The following is a 23,656-nucleotide window of genomic DNA, read 5'->3' as shown; positions in this document are numbered from 1 at the left end:
TAGGTATCTGTGAGCAACCAAGTAAAAAAGTACTGCATCCCTTTCAAAGCTGAATTTGAATGGAAAGGCTGTTGAAATTGGTAGTGAGTAGAACATATTAGCCAAATATATAACAGCAAAATATTTGGCAGTAGAAGACTGAATGGTGTTGGTCCATTCTTCCCCCTACCCCAGCTTTATTATGGTAAAAATGACAAGTACAATTGTATATATTTAAATATATATTTAAAGTATACAACAGGATTTTAAAGTAAAAGTATTTTAAAGTATACGATGTGATTTTTATATAAATATATTTATAATACATGTACAATGTATATGTATATATACATAATTTTATATATACGTATGTATATATACGATTCCCACAATCAGGTTGACATATCCATCACTTCATATAGTTACCTTTTTGTGTGTGCATGTGATGAGAACACTTAAGATTTACTGTCTTAGCAAATTTCAAGTATACAATACAGTATGGTCACCATACTATACATTAAATCTCCAGAACTTACTCATCTTATTGACTGAAAGCTTGTACATCTTTGGTTTCAGTTTTGTCAGGTGCCATTTTAATAGGTAGGACCACGCATTAAGGTTCTAGTAATCCACTGTAAGGTACCATTCATTCTTTCCAGGTTTAAGACAGGCCAAATTGGGCCACAAAATGGAGATACAGTGGAGATAATCACTTCTTAAGAGATCTTACATAATGGATCTCAACTTGTAAAGACCTTTTTCAGTTTATACTGGGCCCTATCAACAATTTTAATGGGTTGGGGCAGATCCACAAGGTCCCATTTGATGAAGCCAACAATAAGGGCCAAAGTTTAAATTTTATTCTAATGGCCACTCAACTGGGGAGGGCATCTATTCCAATCATGGGAAATCCAAAGAGGGTGTGAGACATGACCAATGGAAAATTAGGCAAAGTTATTGTGCCAATAATAAAGTCAAGGTAAGGTAGACTTGTTTGCCTTTAATCTTATGTCCAGTAATGCCCCAAAGAAGGCAGTGAGTTCCTCCTTTAAATTTAGTGGGGTTTCTGGGGATCACCATGATTTGGAAACTGGTATCAATAAAGGCCATAAAAGGTTGTACATTGTGTGGTGACCAGCGGACCACTATGGTTGTATAGGGTTGATTGTGGGTGGCGGCTGGGGTCCCAGGGGCATGCTACATCCCTGTGAGGCTAGGGACTCAGATTAGGGAATGCGGCAGTGGGTCCTACACCTTAGGGACCTGGGTTTGGGCCAGGAGGAGATTGGATGCCTGGTAAAGTTTGTCATAGAAGAACCTGGAGCTCCTTAGGGAACTTACCAAGATAAGATAATTGGAAAAGCTCAGATTACAGTGTTAATACCAGGTCTTTTGGTAAGGTTTCTACAGTGGTAGAAGGAAGCCCTGGCAATTTTGAAATGAGGACTCACTTCAGTAGTCTGATCAGTTAATAAGTGTCTGTGCCACAGGGCACCATAGGTGTTTTTCCAAATAACCCTGAGGATCAGGATCTTGGTTGTGATAGAGGCATGAATAACAGCAGCAGAAATATTTTAAAGGTCTTAGTCAGCCATCTGCTTTTATAGAGTACAGACCTTAAAAACACCCATGACTGCTTTTTCACTCTCTAATGAGAGTGTTTCACAAGCAACCAGCTGAGGGGTGCATATATTGTACAGGTTATCAGTCTTTCCCTGAACGTTTCTGTAGAACACAGGCCAATGCCTAGTTGAGACACACAACCAGCAGTCACAGGCTGAGTCATTCCCCTGAACCTAGCATCAGTCGCAGCTTATGTTGGAAGTGAGACATGTATCTAGGCCAAGACATACAACCCGGGACCACCTTAAGGAGGGCCCTCCTCCCGTTAGCCCAACCCTAAGTACCAATTATCAAAACGGTTGACTTAGGTTGATTAAATCTATAACCAAGGCTCTGTAGGACACAGCAAATGTCACACAGGGCAGCACAACTCGAAGTACAACCTTGCCAACAAGCAGCAGAACCATCTCCCACACTATTTAAAGTGGTTTGTACCCGGTTAATAAGCTAAGAACACAAGAAGAAAGATCTCAGAGTAGTGGTGGTCACAGCCTAGAAAGTGTCCTGTGAGCTACTCAAACTAATTTGTGGTTACTCCATGGAGTTGGGATTGACCTCCCTCCCAATTTTACATTGACTGCTGAGGCTGATGACACTCCACACAGCAAGAGATTCTGAAAGTTTGTTACTCACAAAAGAGACTTCTGGGCAGAGTGAGGCCTGCAAAAGCAGGTCTGGAGTGGCTTGAATAAGGCAAGAGAGAATAGGTTGGCTTTTAGACAGTGGGTGGGACTGGATGGATGTAGGCTGGAATTTGCAAAATTTAAATTTCCCACTGGCCCCAAAGGATGAGGGATACACAGGCTTTCCTGTCAGCCTTTCCAGATGTGGGGCCAAAGTGGATAGGGAAGATGAGGCTTAAAAGAAATCAGTGGCCAAACATCAAGACTAGAGTCAGACTCCTTATTACAAATACTATTACTATCAACAGTTTACCCATTAGTAAATTTAAGCAAGAGAAGTCAATTTGCCTCACATCATATAAATAGCAAATGGTAGCCTTTTCTCATTCACTACATTCCCTAGGGTGAATCTGTAGAATTTTCATAAGGTTTGGGTCATGACAGAAAACTCTTCTACATTCATTGTCAATTTTTCTCAGTATCAAATTTTCTGGTTCTGAATAAACTGAATACTAGGTAAAAGGAACTGCCATATCCACTGTATTTTATTCCAGCATGAAATCTGATGCTCTATGACAAATGAATGGCAAAATTATGTTAGAGTGTGAATTCTCTGATGTTGAGCAAGGTGTGCAGTCTGTCTAAAGGCCTTCCCACATTCCTTACATTCATAGGGTTTCTCACCAGTATGAATGCTATGATGTCGGGCAAGTTCTGAGCCGCAGATAAAGGCTTTTCCACATTCTTTGCAATTATAGGGCTTCTTGGCAGTATGAATTCGCTGATGTTGAGTACATTGTGAGGCACAAATAAAGGCTTTCCCACATTGTTTACATTCATAGGATTTCTCACCAGTATGAATTTGATGATGTTGGAAAAGTTGGGAACCACAGATAAAGGCCTTCCCACATTCTTTACATTCATAGTGTTTCATACCAGGATGAATTCTCTGGTGTTCAGTAAGTTGTGAGCCACGAAGAAAGGCCTTCCCACATTCCCTACATTGATAAGGTTTCTCACCAGTATGAAGTCGCTGATGTTGACCAAGTTGTGAACTCAGTCTAAAGGCCTTCCCACATTCCTTACAACCATAGGGTTTCTCACCAGTATGAATTCTCTGATGTCGAGTGAGTTCTGAGCCACAAATAAAAGCTTTCCCACATTCCTTACATTTATAAGGTTTGTCACCAGTATGAATTCTTTGGTGTCAAGTAAGATGTGCAGATTGTCTAAAGGCCTTCCCACATTCTTGACATTCATAGGGTTTCTCATCTGTATGAATTCTCTGATGTTGAATAAGATGTGAACCACGAATGAAGGCTTTTCCACATTCCTTACATTCGTAGTGTTTCTCACCAGTGTGAATTCTCTGATGTTCAGTAAGATAGGAAAAATGACTAAAGACCTTCTCACACTCCTTACATTTATAGGCTTTCTCACCAATATGAATTCTTTGCTGTCCCATAAGTCCTGAGCCATAAATAAAGGCCTTCCCACATTCTTTGAATCTATAGAATTTCTCTCCAGGATAAATTTGCTGGTGTAGAGTAAGAGATGTTTGTAGGCTGAAAGTTGGCATTTTTTCGTAAGTCATTAATGCTTGCCCCAGATATCCCTCCTGATTTATCTGTCGCCTCTTAAACTGGCCTTTGCATTCCCAGACATCTCTGATACCGGAGCCCACAGGAATATGATTTGTTTCAGTCATCATCCACTGGGATGATGTTACTTCATAGATTTCTTTTTGCAGACACAATTCCTTGGTTTTGCATCTGAACTCCAAGTCTGAAAGATAACCAGAAAGTAAACACGTGGTGTTTCCTCTTTGGGGAGAAATAAAAATTCTGTGATAGAAATGGGGGGAAGACAAAAATGTCCTTAAGAAGTGAAGATGGTGTACAAGGCCTTCAATTTGAAAAAGAAGTCAAAAGCATAAACACTTAAGAAAGATGAGGAAGGCTGTTAGGAAGACAGGTTAAGTCAGTACTTTACAAATTGAGGTGTAGATCAGAATCACCTAAATAATCTATTAAAAGATTGGATTCAGTGTACCCCCTCATGTCAAATAAATAAGAATTTACACCAATAGGTATTGAGTTTCGTATTTTTAATACATTCAACGAGCCAGTTCTGATGTTGCACAAAATTCAAGAATCCCACCTAGAATTTTTCAGTGGTTTCCAGCTACTTAGAATAAAATCAAAACTCCCTTATCACAGCTTATGAGATCCTCCATAATCTTTTCTTTAACATATCTCAACCAAAATCCTATCCAACACCTTCTCACCCCACTTTTCCCCAGTGTTCTTTGTATACCAAATATTCATCACTTCTGAGCATCTGAAATAAGTCATTTATCTTCTCAAAATTTTCCACAGACTGTTCAATTTGTTACAAATTCTCTAAACATAGCTTTTTTCATAGCTGACTTCATATTATAAGTCTCAGGTGAAAACTCACTTCCTTAGAAAGGTTGAGCTAGACAACCCTATTTAAATTCACTTCTTCATTCTCTATCTCATCATAGTATTTTCTCATTGCAATGTTCTGGATTTTAGAATTATACAATTGCTTACTTATTCATATGTAACCTTTTATTTTCTTACTGTTAAAGCTCTTAAGGGGCAGGACCAATGGCTGTTTCACCCAACACAGAATAACCAGCATTTTACTCATAAAAAGTGTTCCATAGACAATTGTTAATGAATCACTGGATTAATGAAAGGAGATTATTACAGGGATAAAAGGAAGTGCTCTGCAGATATGGAAGTAGGGAACAATTTAAGGATTATAATAATCATTTGTGCTTATAATTACAGAATAGTTCTAAACATCTGTCCCTGATTTTAATCTCTCCCATATCACTGAAAGGATAACATAAGCTCTTTACTTCATAAGCTCTTTACTTCATTACTTCCCTCAGAAACTAAAACAAAATCACAACCAAACTAGATTAAATGATGAAAATAGAAAACTGATATTATATATACCTAACCACCCATGTATCCAATTGTTTCTCCCTTTACTTCTACCAATGCATATTGCCATTTATGTGTAGTTATGACTGTCTTTTCCACTACTGTACTGAGGTGATTTTTTTTTTTACTCTTCACTTGAATTTGTAGTATTACTCAACTTTCCTTCCAATATACAATCTATTTTGTTCCTCCAGGCCCCTTCTCAGGGCTTCCCTTCCCTCCTTTATGTCCAAGACCACTATATTTCCCAGAAAACTATGTTTCTTCCCAGACATTATAACAGGTTTGAAGCATAATAAAAGGGCAATGTAATGTTAAGCAAAGGAATCTGAGAATTTTGGGAGACAGGGATCACTAACTATTTGGTAGAATGAGGTGGGTAGACTGGACTACTAGGAACTCTGTAACAAAGGGTATGCTGAATGTAAACTGAAGGAAATGATGGAGAATGGAATTCTAGATAATGTTACAGACAGAATATTCTAATATGCTGAGTATAGAAAGTTTACCACACAAATATTCCTCTGACTACAATATGGTATGTTTTGTGACTCCAATAAAACTATCATTTGGTGCTGATGCTATAAAGATTGTCCTTGAAGTAATACAGACGAGAACTCAGGCAGTCTCTAGCAATGAGTGATTTGACAGTAAAAGCTGAGAAATAGTTAAGAGTGAAAAAAAGAGTAATGAGATTTAGTGAGAACACAGGATTCAAACAGACCACCAATTCAGACCACAGCTCTGTTGATTATTACCTTTCTGTACAGACAATTACTTTTACCTATCTCAATCACCATTTCTTCATATAACAATAGGTACAGAAATATCTATTCCATGGGCTTATAAAGATTAGGAATAATGCATGTAAAGTGCCTGGCATAAAGAGCTCAAGAAATGGTTCTATTATTCTTATCACATGGAAGAAGATTCAGGGGAAAAAAGGGGGGGAGGACTGAGCAAGGAAAATGATATTAAGTTGTCCTGCACCTGAACTATGTGCTTTTCATAAAATCAATGGAAATTTCATAATGTGAATGTGGAAAATTTCATAAAAATTTTCTTTCATAAAGGAGACAAATGTGAAAGAGGTGAGGCATGAAAACAAAAACAAACAAAAAACTCCAAAACTCAAGCAGTAGGGTGGAAATTATTCTAGATTCACCCTCTTGTTCATGCCCTTAATCATCTGCAGTGTTAATTTTCACTATTATATCCCTGATGGCCTTACCTAGCTTAAATTCCACAGTCCATCATTGTAACTATTGTCTTGCATTCACCTCCCCAACTTGATTAAATCCAGTTCTGCCTATTGTTCCTGTCCACCTGGGTAGTTGAACATGGCTGGTAAGGAACAAACAACCACACTGACGATTCTCACTATAAATTTATAACCACACAACTCAAGTGGACCCTCAGCATTTCCTCTCATCTCTATTACAGTTCTCATTTTCTCACTCTCTGAGAAAATTTCCCCCACCTCTCTTCTCCCCGAAGATCTCAAAACTATCTCCTGGCTGATGTCCTGATTGATAATTTCACTAAGGGAGGAAAAAGTAAGAATGAGATAATTTTCTCTCATTCAATCAAATCAACCAACCTGTACATAAACTCCAATAATCTGTTTCTCCCGCTGATAAAATTCTCCTGTCCAAGGCCAATACCTTAACTGGATACTGAAGACTGTCTTCTCTGACATAACTTTTTCTTACATATGCTTCTGCAATCCCCATCCCCTCTCATTCACAAATAGTTTTCCTGCTCTCATGTTTTGGTCCCATCAGCATACAAAGACACTCCTTAAAACCTTCTTTAAAGTATGTACACACAAACAACTTCCTCGACTCTAGGTCCCCCTGCAGCTACCAATCATTTCTCTTTCCTCTGTTTTACAAAATTTCACACTGTCCACACACTTTCTCACTATCCACACATTGTCTCACTTCCTATTTTTTTGCATTAAAATAGTCTGCCACAGAAAAATGTAAAGGTTTTAAAAATATTTATTTATTTATTGGCTGCACTGGGTCTTCATTGCTGTGCTCGGGCTTTCTCTAGTTGCAGTGAGCAGGGGCTATTCTTTGTTGCAGTGCACGGGCTTCTCATTTTGGTGGCTTCTCTTGTTTCAGAGCACAGGCTCTAGGTGCGTGGGCTTTGGTAGTTGTAGCACATTGGCTCAGTAGTTGTGGCTCACAGGCTCTAGAGCACAGGCTCGGTAGTTGTGGTGCATGGGCTTAGTTGCTCCACAGCATGTGGGATCTTCCCAGCCCAGGGATTGAACTCATGTCCCCTGCATTGGCAGGCGGATTCTTAACCACTGCGCTACCAGGGAAGCCCCAAAACGTAAGTTTTTGAAAGTGGAAAAAAACCCAGTATAACAATCACTCAGCTTCAACAATTGTCAACTTATAGACTCTCTTATTTATCCATCCACTTCTCACAGCCAACTCCATAAATTAATTTGGAGCAAATTACAGGCATCTTATTATTTCACTTGTAAATATTTCAGCATGAATCTTTCAGACAAGGACATTTTTGCAAAAGCATAGTACTGTAGTAAACAAACCTTAAATTTAACAGGTAATTCTTTAAGATCAAATATCCAGTTAGTCTTCCTATTTCCCCAATTGTCTAATTATAAATGTGTATTTTTCAGTTTGTTTGAATCAAAATCCATGTGAGGTCGGTAAATGAGACTGGTTGCTATCTCTAAGTCTCTTTTAATCTTTAAGATATATAATTAAAGATGAAATATAGCCTGAGTGGGGCTTCCCTGGTGGTGCAGTGGTTAAGAATCCGTCTGCCAATACAGAGGACATAGGTTCAGTCCCTGGGCCAGGAAGACCCCACATGCCATGAAGCAACTAAGCCCGTGTGCCACAACTACTGAGCCCGTGCACCACAACTACTGAAGCCCGTACTTCTAGAGCCTATGCTCCACAAGAGAAGCCACCGCAATGAGAAATCAGCACACCACAATGAAGAGTAGCCCCCGCTCACCACAACTAGAGAAAGCCCGTGTGCAGCAGCAAAGACCCAATGCAGCCAAAAATAAAATAAATAATAAATCTTTAAAAAACAAAAAAGAAATATAGCCTGAGTTCAAAATAATCCTTCCAATTCATATTCAGGACTACAGGGTTTTTATTTAATGTTATCAATCTTACATCTGTATTTCCTTTTTCCATACTGAAAGTCTCAGTTTTCAAAGACTCCAACTAAATTGCTCATTTATTTTATTCCACAGACCGTAACAATATCAGGACTGCTACCACTAGTATGGTTACTAAAAACATTATGGTGGGTGTTTTTTGTAGTGTCTTTTCTTCTTAGGATATTTAACCAAGGGATACACATTTAGATTGAATTGTCTCCCTTTCTCTTTTGGTTTCAGGGATTTTTCTAAAGTTAATTTTGTTTTATAAGTATAAGATATATAGTTCCCAACTTAAATCTAAAAAATAAAGTATAATGAAAGAAGTCCTCTTCATCCTATTCCTTTCCCTCTGCTATACAAGTAACAACCAAAAAACACTTTATTTTTTTCCTCTCTGATCTTTACTATTCCTATTATTTCTTTAGGTTTTGTTCGTTCTTTTTCTATTCTTTTAGGTGGTAGGTTAGGTTGCTTGAGATTTTTCTTGTTTTTTTTGAGGAAGGACTGAATTGCTCTTAGAACTGCTTTTGCTGCATCTCATAGTTTAGTTTTGTTTTGTTTATTCATTTATTTATTGGCTGAATTGGGTCTTTGTTGCTGTGCATGGGCTTTCTCTATTGTGGTGAGTGGGAACTACTCTTCATTGCAGTGCACAGGCTTCTCATTGTGGTGGCTTCTCTTGTTGTGGCGCATGGGCTCTAGGTATGCAGACTTCAGTAGTTGTGGCACTCGGGCTCAGTAGTTGTAGCTTATGGGCTTAGTTGCTCCACAGCATGTGTGATCTTCCTGGACCAGGGATTGAACCCATGTCCCCTGCATTGGCAGGTGGATTCTTTTTTTTTTGTTTTGTTTTGTTTTGTTTTTTTGGCACACGGGCTTAGTTGCTCCATGGCATGTGGGATCTTCCTGGAGCAGGGATTGAACCCATGTCCTCTGCATTGGCAGGCGGATTCTTAACCACTGCACCACCAGGAAGTCCTCCCATAGATTTTTGTATGGTTGTGTCTTCACTGTTGTTTGTCTTGAGGTGTTTTTTTATTTCCTCTTTGAGTTCCTCACTGACCCATTGGTTTTTGTTTTTTCTTTTTTTTTTTTCCACAGTTTATAAATTTATTTATTTATTGGTTGTGTTGGGTCTTCTTTGCTGTGCGCAGGCTTTCTTTTTAGTTGTGGGTGAGTGGGGGCTACTCTTTGTTGTGGTGCGTGGGCTCCTCATTGCTGTGGCTTCTCTTGTTGTGGAGCACGGGCTCTAGGCACATGGGCTTCAGTAGTTGCAGCACATGGGCTCAATAGTTGTGGCTCATGGGCTCTAAAGCGCAGGCTCAATAGTTGTGGTGCACAGGCTTAGTTGCTCCGCAGCATGTGGGATCTTCCTGGAGCAGGGATTGAACCTGTGTCCCCTGCACTGGCAGGCTGATTCTCAACAACTGTGCCACCTAGGAAGCCCGACCCATTGGTTTTTTAGTAGCATGTTATTTAGTTTCCATGTAATAGGTTTTTTTTTCTTTTCTTTTTTCTTTTTTTTCCATTTTTCTTTCTGTGGTTGATTTCTAGTTACATGCCATTGTGGTCAGAAAAGATGCTTGAGATAATTTATATTATTTTAAATTTGTTGAGGCTTGTTTTGTGTCCTACTATGTGGTCTCTCCTAGAGATTGTTCCATGCATGCTTGAAAAGAATGTGTATTGGGGGGAGGGGTGTAGATGTAGTGTCCTGTATATATCAAGTAAGTCTAACTCTTCTATTGTGTCATTTAGGATCTCTGTTGTCTTATTTAAAAAAAATTTTTTTAATACAATATCCTTCCTGTTTTAGATAAGTAACAGCATATTTTAGTATAATCAGTGTTCCATCATTTTGATTTATGATATGTAAACACTCGAACATGCACACATCCACATCTTTACAGTCTTTCACTATGTACATCATTTTATTCTCTATTTCGGGGCATATCTTTTCATATTTAGTCAAGTTACATTTTTGATCCAATGGTTATTTTCATCCTGATAAATTTATGTAATAACTGTTGTTCTCTTCCTCTCTCTTTTTGCTATTATCTACTGGTTTCCTAATATGAGAAATATTGAAAATAATTATTAACCTCTTCTCCCTTACCTAGCCTCTGATTTGAAATACTCCCTCTGTTAATATCTATAAGGTAATTTACAAGCTTGTTGTACTTGTCATATACCCCCCACATTCTCATCCTACTTCTTGGATAATTATAACTATATATATCTACTATACCTAAGCAATAATACTGTATTCTCTCCCTTAATACCACCATTTAGTATTAGATATACAGGTTATTATATACTTAATGCTTATCCCAGTCCTTAGGTTTATGTCTGTTTCCATTTTGTGAAGCTCATTTTTGGGTTGATCTGTTGGGAAGGGGTTAGGGGAATAATACTCCCTGAGCTTCAGAATATATATATAACAATTTGGCTAGGTAAAAAATTCTTAGTTCAAAATTTATGTCTTTGTCTTCTGGAATAAAGCTTTGCTTTAGATAAGCCAGATGATAATTTGAAATAGGCATTGTCTTCTGGAATAAAGCTTTGCTGTAGATAAGCCAGATGATAATTTGATTTTCCTTTCCTTTTAAGTGAGTTGGTCTTTATGCCTGGATGCCACAGTTATGATCTTCCTGAATACATGGTGTACTTTTTCAAAACAAAGCTTTAGTCCTTTTGTTCTTAATTTTAGTTATCTTGAGTCATTTTTAGTGATTGTTCTGTTCCATTATACTCTTATTGGAATTCTTAAGATGTTAGATCCTCACTGTCTATCTTCTCTATCATTTTCTCTCTAAACCTTTTCCTCTCCTTCTTAATTTCTTCTTGATTTTGAATTTCTTTTTCCTTTCCATCCCCTGTTTCTCCCAAGGCATTATTTGTTGCACATTTTCATTTTTATTTTCCTTCTAGTTTGGTCTTCACCTCTGAAATGATTTTTTATTTCTAATTCCTTCCTGAGTCTGTCACCATCGTTTCAATTTTTTTCTCTAACTGCCTCATATCTGAGTTTTTCTAATTTTGTTGTGTAGTTCTTTCAAAGTGTCTACCATTTCCTGACATTTTTAGCTAGTTTGGAAACATTATGACAGTTTGTACATATGATGTGCTGGTGTGCCTTTCATTGTCTATAATAATGTTTTGTTCTTTAATCCCTTTTATGGCAATTTTATGCAAGGTTAAACCACAGTCTTTTCCTATTGCTTTTAATTTTTTTAAATTAAACATAAATGAACATACAGCAAAGCTTTCTTGTGTACAGTTTTATGAATTTTAATACATGTAGAGATTCATATAACCACATTAATTAAACAAAATAGTTCCATCACCCCCAAAACTCCCTCAAGCTATCACTTTATACTTCCTTCCTCCCTCTCCTAGTCCCTAATCTCTGGCAAACAGTGATCTGTTCTCCCTCTCTATGATTTTTTTTTCATTTCCAGATTGTTATATAAGTGGAATCATATAGTATGTAACTTCTAAAGATCCTTCTCCCATTCAGCATAATGCTCTTAAGTTCCATGCAAGTACCTTCATGTACTTATAGTTCATTCCTCTTTACTGCTGAGTACTATTCCATTGTATGGATGTGCCATTTACATGTTGAAGGACATTTAGGCTGTTTTCAGTTTGGGGCAATCATGAACAGAGCTACTACAGATATCCCTGTATAGGCTTTTGTGTGAATATAAGTTTCCATTTCTCTAGAGTAAATACTCAGGAGTAGGATTGCTGGGTCATGTATGTTTAACTTCATAAGAAATTGCTAAACTCTCTTCCAAAGTGACTGTACCATTTTGCATCCCTTCCAGCAAAGTATGAGAGTTCCATTTGCTCAATATCCTTGCCAGTACCTGGTACTGGCAATATATTTTATTTTAGCCATTCTGATAGGTGTTTAGTTTCTCATTATGGTTTTAATATGCATTTTCCCAATAGCTAATGGTGTTGAACATCTTTTCATGTGTTTATTTGCTATCCTTATATCCTCTTTGATGAAGTATCTGTTCAAGTCTTCCTTTTTGACTTTTAGGCTATTTAGAGGTGTCTTGTTTCATTTCTAGATGTTTGGAGGTTTTCTTCTTATCTTTGATTTCTCATTTAATCCCACTATGTCAAAGAACATAAGTTTTTTATGATTAGCCTGATAAATTAGCTATAATTCATTCATTTCATAGCAGTATGGTTATATTTAGCATACAGTAGAAATTGGATGATTTATCGATCTATTCTGATGTTGATAGACATTTAGATTGTTTCTAGTATTTTGCAAACATCGCTGGTACTGACATTCTTACTCATCTCTCGCATTGCAATCTCTGCTTTTAGCAGTATGGTACACTATATCTAGTATGAAAAGTAGTCTTGTGTTGCAAAACTGCTAAATGCTGAATATATCAAAATAAACTTATTATCTTTAAACTTGCCACTGAGCATTCAAGAAAGGAAAAGAAATTCCTAAAAGCAAAAACAATATAAACATACTAAAAAAAAATAAAGAAACTGAAACTGGAGTGGCAAGCAAACCTTAAAACTGAAACTACCTTGTTGGGGGGGACCCCAACAGAAACCAAGAGCTCTGTGGATTAATATCCGTGTGAAGGAACAAGGTTAAGTCTCAAACCATGCAAAGTGAAGAGCAAAACCTAAGACTACAGCATAAAACCCAGGTCTTCAAAGAAGCCCACCCAGAGTTAAAGGGTGAGCTAGGAAAAAAAAGTCTCCTGCCAGATAAGGGACTATCAGGTAAATTTGCTTTCCTCGGCTATGGTTCTAGATTTCACCACCACCACCACCAGAAAAAAAAAGAGTCTCACCTCAGAATTAATAAACATCTGTCCTCATATAAGATTGGAGTTCAAACTTACACTACCTGGGGCTTCCCTGGTGCTGCATTGGTTAAGAATCCACCTGCCAACGCAGGGGACATGGGCTTGATCCCTGGGCCAGGAAGATCCCACGTGCCGTGGAGCAACTAAGCCCATGCCACCACAACTAATGAGCCTGCGAGCCACAACTATTGAGCCTACGCACCACAACTGCTGAACCCTGTGCACCTACAAGCTATGCTCCACAACAAGAGAAGCCACCGCAATAAGAAGCCCGTGCACTGCAATGAAGAGTAGCCTGCACTCTCCGCAACTACAGAAAGCCTGTGTGTAGCAATGAAAACCAATGTAGCCAATACATTTTTTTTAATTAAATAAGTTAATTAAAACAGAAACAAAAACTTACACTACCTGTTATGGACACCTCAAGCTGAGAAATTAATTAAAGAGTAGCCCTGGTTTCTGGTAGAAACAAGTAAATGATCTCCTAGAGTAATGCTTTGAACCCTGATCCTTCAAGATTCCCACCTTTCAAATTGAGGCACATAGAAATTCACAACCAAAAGTAAGACTAGCAGAAATAAACCACCATGTATGAGCATTAGCAGAAATAACAAACAGAAGATTTAAACCACCAGCCACTTCAGATACTAGGAGAGAAATAATAAAAATACACTATATATCTTTTTAAAAAGATGGAGTCGAAAAGTGAGAAGTACCCAAGTATCATCAAGTACATCAAGTACCCAGATCTTGATTTCTAATAATGTTCTCCAATAAATAAAACCAGGGCTCCCCCAAGAAACTGCTGATTCTAGAGCTGGGACAGGAAATATACATGAGGAGCTTGGAGCATATTGTATACCAGAAGTAAGGAAAAGCTCCCAGAATACCCAGAGTGATGGAGTACATGAAAGAGACACAGAAGCCACCTAAAAGAGTTCCCAATGGCCAAAACAACAATGTAAATAAAGCAGTATTAAATTTATAACTCATAATACAAAACAAATATTCATGATTCTATACTGATATAAATTATTGAATAAATAATAAGTGGAAGAGAGTAGACAACTCTCCTGAGCAGAAGAATTTTAAATAACTTATGCAGATACTCTGCCCCAAGCAAGTAGAACATAGTTCCTATTCTTTAAGTGTGGATTGTGCATAGTGTCTTCCTTCCAAAAAACAGAGTATGGAAAGTAGGGAAAAAAGAGTAACTTTATAGTGGAGAAACCTGACAAACACTGCCTCAGCCAGGTAAGCAAGGTTAATATCATCAGTGGTAAGTCATGTTGACAGTATGTACCCGTGATAGTATGTGATGAGAATGACACTTTACCTCTGTGGTCTTCCCCCCTGAAACCCATAACCCCAGTCTAATTATGTAAAAAGCACCAAACAAGTCTCAATGAGAGATAATCTACAAAATACCTGACCAATACTGCTCCAAACTGTCAAGGTCATCACAAACAAGGAGAAACTGTCACAGCCAAGAGGAGCCTAAGGAGACAGGACAACTAGATGAATGTGTTATCCTAGGTGTGATCCTGGAACAGAGAGAAAAAAAAAAAGGACATTAGATAAAAACTAAGGAAATCTAAGTAAAATATGGGATTTTGTTAAAAATAATGGATCAATATTGGTTCATTCATTATGACAAATGTACAAATGAAAGATATTAATAATAAGGGAAATGGTGTGGGGTTTATGGGGACTCTTGGTATACTATCTTTACAACTTTTCTGTGAATCTGAAAAGTTTAGTTTTTTTTTAAAAATGAGAAAGTAATAATTGATTAGCAAAATGACCCGGCAAATTTTTTTAAAGATCCAAATGGAACTTTTAAAATAAAAAAATGAAATAATTAAAATTTAAAAGTCAATGGATGAATTCAAAATATTAGGATGTAGTCCTGACATGTTTTTCTCAAATACTTCCTAATTTCATCCACTGAAGTCTTAGAAACAGTGACCAATCCAGCAGCATAAGCAGGCTAATGACTAGATTGCTGTCTCTAAATAAGATTTCTCACTCCAAAGAATCAGGGCTCCTCAGAGCATGTCAGGGACAGGGCAGAAAATGTATATTATGAGCCCTGGAGCAAAGGGGCATATTAGGAAAGCAAAGAAGCTATCAGAGACTTCCTAGAGTCATGTGAAAAGGACTCAGGTACCAATTTAAAGAGGCTCCCACTGGTCAAAGATAGGACAATTTGAGCATAAATTTAAGAATAATAACTGTAATGTAATAACAAATGAATTACCAAATTTTTTTAAATCTATGAATTTATAATGACAATTTTTAGTCTTTGATAATTTTTAGAGGATGAAATTAAGAATGGCTGCTAACACCACAAAAAGAGGAACAACTGGACATTAAATGTTTCCTGATAAAACATACAGTACCAATATAGTTTGTTTATAGGGAATAAAGGGGAGAAATGTAAAGTTAGATAACAGGACAGATGATGCAGTTTCTTTAGCATATAAATTATGAGAAAGAGAAGGAAAGGTATCAACAACAATCTCAGGAGACAGATTAAGTAGCAAATCAGATACAACACATGAGAGAATCAGTGACTAGATGACTTCTCTGGAGAAATTTCATATCACATACTATACAGAGAAAACGAGACTAGAAACATGAAAGCAAAGTTACCAGTCATGAAGCAAAGACAAAGATCCTGTCGGTCTTCCAAAAAGAACAGGGATGAAACTATACTCAAAGATGTAACAGCTTTTTAAATCCAGAACTGATGAATTTTTCTTTCTGGGATTATTTTCATCTTTTTCTAAAGTATATCCTTAGAAGTTTCTTTCTGTTCATAGTTAACTCTCTCAATTCTGTTCATTTTGATCATTCTCACATGAACAGAACTGCAAGAGTTTATCATGAATAGAAAGAAACTTCTAAGGATTTACTTTAGAAAAAATGAAAATGATCCCAGACAGAATAACTAAGAAGAAAGTATAAAGTAAGACATTGGAAAACATAAACAATAATTGTTTACAATTAATGTAATGAAACAGTGTTTACTTAATAACATTAAAATTCTGAATAATAATAGCATATGAGCCAGAAGATGGGGGGCTGGAATTATAACATTCTAAAATCTTTATATTACTTGAGAAGATTATGCTAAAGATACTGATTTATACTTTAAGTTAATTAGGCATGATGAAATTTCAAGAATAAGAACTAAAAGAAAAGAGAAAATAATAGCTAACAAACTGTGCTTGCCATGGGCCAGGCACTATTCTAACTGCTTTACACATATTTTAACTCATTTAATCCTCACAAGAATCCTATGAGTAGATATCACTACTATCTATATTTGCAAATGAGAAAGTAGAGGCCCAGAAAGGATAAGTGAATTGCCAAAAGTCACACAGGTATCAAATGGCAGAGCCAATGACACCAAAAGCCACAGCAACAAAAGCAAAAATAAACACGTGGCATTACATCAAAACAAAAGTTTCTACACAGCAAAGGAAACCATCAACAAAATGAAAAGGCAACCTACTGAATGGAAGAAAATATGCAAATCATATATCTTAGGTTAATATCCAAAATCATTTTATAAAGAACTCATACAACTCAATAGTAAAAAGAAATAAAATAAAACAATCTGATTTAAAGAGAGGGACTTCCCTGGTGGGCCAGTGGTTAAGAATCTCTTCTAATGCAGGGGACGTGGTTTGGTTCCCTGGTCAGGGAACTAAGATTCCACATACCATGGGGCAACTAAGCCCGCACACAGCAACTAATGAGCACAGGAGCCACAACTAGAAAGCCCGCATGCTGCAACTACAGAGCCCACAGGCTCTGAAGCCAGTGTGCCACAACTTAGAGAGAAGCCTGAGTGCCACAACGAAGAGCCCGAGCACTGCAACTAATAACTGACACAGCCAAAAATAAAAATAATAAACTTTTTTAAATGGGCAGAAGATTTGAATAGATATTTCTCCAGAGACATACAGATGGCCAACAGGTAAATGAAAAGATACTCAACATCACTAAGCACCATGGAAATGCAAATCAAAACCATAGTGAGGGAATTCCCTGGCAGTCCAGTGGTTAGGACCTGGTGCTTTCACTGCCGGGGCCCAGTTCAATCCCTGATATGGGAGTTAAGATCCCATAAGCTTCAGGATGGGCCAAAAAAAACCCCATAATGAGATATCATCTCACACTTGTTAGAACTGCTGTTATCAAAAAGAATATAACAAGTGTTGTCAAGGATGTAGAGAAAAGGGAACACTTGTCATTACTGATAGGAATGTAAATTGGTACAGCCACTACGGAAACAGTATGGACGTTCCTCAAAAAATTAAAAATATAACTACATATGATCCAACAATTCTTCAGGGTATTTTTCCAAAGAAAACAAAAACACTAATTTGAAAAGATGTAGGTACCCCCACAATCACTACAGCATTATCTACAATAACCAAGACATGGAAACAACCTAAGTGTTCATCAGTGGATGAATGGATAAAGAAAATGTGTGTGTATATATATTATATATACACAAAAATAAACATACAATTACCATACGATACAACAATTCCACTTCTGGGTATATACTCAAAAACTTGAAAGCAGGGACTTGAACAGGTATTTGTACACCCATGTTCCTAGCAGTATTATTAACAACAGACAAAAGATGGAAGCAACCCAAATGTCTGTTGATGGATGAATGGATAAACAAAATGTGGTAACTACATACAACAGAATTCAGCCTTAAAAAGGAAATTCTGATACATGCTACAACCATGAACCTTGAGGATATTATTCTAAGTGAAATATGCCATACACAAAAAGACAAATATTATATGATTCAACTTGTATGATATATCTAGAATATTGAAATTCATAAAGACAGAAACTAGAATGGTGATTGCCAGGTGCTGGGGGAGGAAGAGGAATTGGAAGTTACTATTTAATGAGTACACAGTTTCATTTGGGGAAAGATGAAAAAGTTCTGGAAATGAATACGGTGATGGTTGCAAGACAACATGAATGTACTTAATGCTACCGAATTTACACTCAAAAAAGGTTAAAATGGAATACATTTGTTATTCATGTTTTAACACAATTTTAAGTAAATAAATAACTCCTGCAAATTAATTAAGAAAATAAACCTAAACAACCTAGTGGAAAAGATGGCAAAATTTTACATAAAAAGAAAGTATAAAGAGCAAACATACATTTTTTTAAAAATATTTAACCTAATTGATAAAAACTAGGAAAATGTAGAACTTTACATTCACTATTGTACAGTGAAGAATTAACTTTCCCTAAAGAGAGGTCTGGCCTTTGTCCTGGTTCCTGAGAGGTAAGCTCTAAAGCCCTGGAATTTCTCAAATGATAGGACTGTCTTTGTTACTCATAGTGAACCCCTTGGACCACACCTATGTTAGTTATGCTAACTCCATGACTCCTGGTGGCAGCTACCCATGCCAGAAAGATGAACCTTAAGATTAGAGAGTTGGGTCTCTCGGCCAGGTGAAATTGGCCTCCATAGAAGGGGAGGGAGCTGGAGGTTGAGTTCAGCCACATGCTTGATAACTTAACCATGCCTGGGTAGTAAAGCTTTGATAAAAACTTTGCACACTGAAACTCAGGTGAGCATCCTAGGTCAGCAATATTCCATGCATATTGTCAATGACATGAGGGTTAAGCATCCCTGAGGACATGGAACCTTCACATTTGGGAACCCTCTCAGATTCTACCCTATGTGTACCCTATTCTACCCTATTCTGCCCTTCCTTTGGCTGGTTCTAATCCTTTTGCTGGTATTCTTGTGCTGTAGTAAAATTAATTATAAGTATAGTGCTTTCCTGAGTCCTGTGAGTTGTTCTAGTGAAATATAAAATTTGAGGGAGTCCAGGAAGCTCCCCAAATTTGTAGCCAGCTGATCTGAAATGAGGTTGACCCTGTGGACTTCTAAACTTTCAGCTGTTATCAGAAGTCCTGGGCAAATTTGGCAGTCTGGAGGACTATGCCCTAACCTTGAGTTTCACTAACTCTGGGCAACTACATTGGTACAAATTTTAAAGTGTGATTATAAATTCTAAGTGTAAATGAGGTAATGCATCAAAGAAAACTCTGGTTCTGGAAGAGCAGAATGGTACAGTTACTTTTAAAAATAATTTGGCATTGTCTTGAAAAATTGAATATTTACATACCCTATGAATTAGAAAGTCAACTTCTAGGTATATATCCTAGAGAAATTCATACACACGAGCAACAATAGAGATTTACAAGAATATTCACAGCAATTTAGTTCAAAAGAACCCAAATCCCACTGACTCAGCGAACAGATACATAAATTGGGATATATATGTGGCACACAATGGAATAATGTACTACAATGAAAGTAATGAACCACAACTACATGCAAAGACATGGATGAATCCTATACATATATTAGGTGAAAAAAATCAGATTAGAGAAAGCTCCATATAGTATGAAACCATTTTTATAATATTCAATAACAAAAAATCTAAACCCATTGCTTAGCAGTACTAAAAATATTACATCACATAAAAGGATCAAAGGAAGAATAAACACAAAAATCAGATAAGGTGCTATGGGGGTGTTGGGGAGGCAGTAAAATAGAATAAAAAGTGAGCACAAGTTAGGTACAATGGCACTGTAAAACAGGAGTCCCTACCCCCAGTCCTCGGTCTGTTAGGAATAGTCCCCACAGCAGGAGGGGAGCAGCAGGCCAGCTTCATTTGCCATCCCCCGCCCACCATCACTCACATTACAGACTGAACCATCCCCCCCACCCCCAGTCTGTGGAGACATTGTCTTCCATGAAACCAGTCCCTGGTGCCAAAAAGATTAGGGACTGCTTCCGTAAACTATGCTAGTTCTTGAGATGTATGGCAGGGTCACAGGTTTTTTTGTTGTTATGCTTTAAAATTTATATATATTCTTTTTTTATATCATTACCTTACATAATATAAAGAGGTTTTTAAAACACAAAAAAATAAGTAGAATGTTTTGGGAAGACTTCATACAGGCCAGTCACAAAAAAAACTGCTCTTGAATTATATGAAGATAAGTCAACAGTGAAAACCTTGTGCAGAGGAGAGGAACTGTCTAGAATGACAGAAATGCAACAGAACTTTCTGAAAAGCTGGCAGTGCTTTGAATCTCCACTGTCCAATATGGTAGCCAGCAGCCACATGTGATTACTGAGCACATGAAATATGGCTAGTACATCTGTAGAATTAAATTTTTTATTTAATTTTAATTACTTTATAAAGTTAAGCTTAAATAGCCACATGTAGCTAGTAGCTACCGTATAGGATAGCACAGCTGTAGAAGATGCCCTATTCACACTGGGTTGCAAGAATCTTTATGTTGTCCCTTGATGTAAAAAACTGAAAGCTTAAATTACAATTCACGGTCTTATTGGTTTAATATGTATGAAAAATAAGGCAGAACTCCAAATAGGGAACCCGTTTTCAAAGAAAATACCTGGCCCTGACATCAGAAAATGGGTAAAAAAAAAAAATCTATAATTAAATGTTTTCAGTTAAAATAAAATGCTTGTGGCATATTATACTTTTTCACTTTACCCTTTCCAATTAACTAACCAACAGTTAATACATGTCTCAACTGATTTGGGTAAGTCAGCTTCCCCAGATCATGTATTTCTGTGCTAGAATACCATGAGCTTTGAAAGGTTTAAACTTTTTTGGCCCATGAATCTCATATCTGATGATCAAATATGAAAATACCCATCTAAATAAAGATGCATCAGAGTAGTAATTTTAAATAGAAGAAACTGAAAAGCAACCTATATATTTAATAGTATTTAAACATATGATATCCGGGACTTCCTTTAAAATACTTCATGGGTGGGGAATGCAGAGGTCAATGAGGATAGATGAAATAAGATCAGAAACATGTTAATAATCGCTGAAGCGAGAAAATGAATTCTTGGGATGTCCATTCCTCTGTCTATAATAAAGTAAAAAAAAAAATTTTTAACACATTTGTAATGTTCTGTGAAAAAAACTAAAACAAAATCTATATCCTACAATTAGAACACTTTTTTGACAGTGTTTCCATTACTTAAAAGCACATTTAAAAAAAAATTAAAAGCCTTATGTTTTCTCATATTTCAAAAGAAAAATCCCTCAATCTGTGCTACTTACAACCCAATTTTTGCCCACTTTAAGAATGTCTCCAGCTTATTTGAAAATGGTTCTCTCATTTTTCCCTGACACCTAAATCTATCAAAATTTACTTATTAACCTCAATCATTTCTGTGTACTTTTTCCTCCTAAAAGCAGGCACATCCTTTTCTTTCAGCATTCTCCCATATTTATATCTTCAGCTCTTTCTGGAAGTCTTATGGTTGAGTCTACTTTCTGCAGGTTATTTATGGACATGTTCTAGACCCTTTATTAGACTTTATCTTAATAGCTTATATACTTTAACTCCCACCAAGAGAAGGCTGCATGAATTTTTTAAGTCAGTAAATGCTGATTAAAAGTGAATGAATGTATGGAATTACTGCATCAAAGCAAAACTAGAAAAAAAAAGTCAAAGACCAGCAGGAAAAATGAACAGTAGAGCTTAAAAATACATTTTAGGAGATTTTTTTAAAAAACACAAGTTTAAATTTAAAAGGTAAAGAAGTGGATCCAACTTATATAAAATGGTTCTTAAAGAAAAAGAGCTTTGAGATGGGAGGGAATTATGACATGAATAGCACAGAGAGTACAGGTGGGGATAAAGGAAAGGACTTTACTTTTTCCCATGTGTTTTAGGCCTTTTCTTCACAAACCCTTGGATAGGCCTTCGAGGATGAGATTCCTCAATCAGTACCTTTAAGGTGCTGCCTCCCTCACTAGCTGGGTTCTTTCTTCGTTTGCTTTAATTTTTTACTTTTTGGCTGCACCAGGTCTTGGTTATGGCATGCATGTGGGATCTAGTTCCCAGACCAGGGATCGAACCCGGGCCCCCTGCATTGGGAGCTCGGAGTCTTACCCACTGGACCACCAGGAAAGTTCCACTAGCTGGGTTCTTAACTGCAGTACCTTTCCCTACCTGTTCAATCTACTCACCTGGGCACCATCCTCCCGCCACATTCCTTGAAACCATCCAGGGTTCTTCCCCTTGCTCCGATAAGAAAATCACATCTGGTTTAGGAATAGAGACTCCTGTTTGTAAGAAAAAATAAGACATAATCATGCTGTTCCTGAATTCAAACCCAGTCCTCAAGTAAACAGGTTACTACATGAAGGATAAGAAGGTGTAAAGCAAGAAGAAGATAAAGGTACCACAAAGAGCTGCTCATCTCCTAATCTACAAAGTACAAAATAATTCCCAAGGAAACAGACAGAAATCCATCCAAACAACTGAAAACACACCCAAAATTCACAAGTTATTTGGGGATAGAATTCCTCACCTAGTAAGACTAGGTTGCTGTAATTCTCCATCATTACATCTCTATATAAATCCCTCTGAGTAGAGTCCAGGTACTCCCACTCCTCCCGAGAGAAGTCTACAGCCACATCCCTGAACATCACCAACCCCTGCAATGATAAAACCATGTAGTAGAAATTAAAGGAAATGTTTTTCAGATGAAAGAAGAGATGGAAAAGGACACTGGGGGATGGAGAAAATACACTGAGCAAACGGGCTAGGCCAAAGATGGGGCAGAGTAAAAAAAATTAGTGTAATTAGAACAAAGTACCTCCATCTTCTTGAATACTGGTATCGCTGTAGAGAAACCTCCTTCATACAATGAGACATTCCCATTATCCCACGGCTAGGGCTAGGAGTGAACAAAACACATTTATTTATAGTTTCCTAAATAAATGAAATAGAGTAGAAAAACACACAACAACCTGTAGGGCTGGCAAATTACTGTTTATTTTAATGATCATCCATGACTTACCAATATTTTTATTGTGGAAATTTTCAAACATACAGAAAGTTGCAATAATTGTATAGTGAACATCTGACATGCTAATTACTGCTTACAATAAACCCTTAAATAGGAGCTCCTCCCTTCTCTTTTTTTTTTCTTACTTATTAAAGGAAAAGGTCAGAATCTTTATAAAATATTTACCAAACAAATAAGAAAAACCTCTACTGCACATAATAGGACTTTGATCTAATTAAAGTGTATACCAAATACTAAGAATCTTCATTTTCAGAAAATATCATAAGTATTTTTCCTTATAAGGCAAGTTCTTTAATAAACTATTTTTAACTGAATGTATCTTTCATCTTAGGAAGGCAAGACACAGTCATTCCATTATTTTGGATATTGAGATTGAATAAGATCTCTAAGTTGCTTGACAGCTTTGAAGGTCTAAAATACTCAAAAACTTATGCATCTGGCTAGTCTTATTTGTTAAAAAGTTCAAAACTATAGAAAAGCTAACAGCAGATTGTTTAGGGATAAATAGTAAA

General features: G+C 36.9%; 1 protein-coding gene across 1 annotated transcript; it reads right to left on the bottom strand.

The window, feature by feature from the left end:
* Window positions 1-2,281: 2,281 nt before the first annotated feature.
* LOC130838827 (zinc finger protein 850-like) lies at window positions 2,282-23,391 on the bottom strand. Its single transcript, XM_057712508.1, is given in 4 exon segments — window positions 2,282-4,069; window positions 22,300-22,395; window positions 22,644-22,770; window positions 22,932-23,391. Coding segments are annotated over 2 exon segments (1,263 nt in total). The 5' UTR covers window positions 22,311-22,395; window positions 22,644-22,770; window positions 22,932-23,391; the 3' UTR covers window positions 2,282-2,817.
* Window positions 23,392-23,656: the final 265 nt, after the last annotated feature.

The sequence above is a fragment of the Hippopotamus amphibius genome, chromosome 16 (assembly GCF_030028045.1).
Source record: "Hippopotamus amphibius kiboko isolate mHipAmp2 chromosome 16, mHipAmp2.hap2, whole genome shotgun sequence".
NCBI lineage: Eukaryota > Metazoa > Chordata > Mammalia > Artiodactyla > Hippopotamidae > Hippopotamus > Hippopotamus amphibius.
Note: the sequence above shows the minus strand (reverse complement) of the source record. Positions and strands in the feature narration are given on the sequence as shown.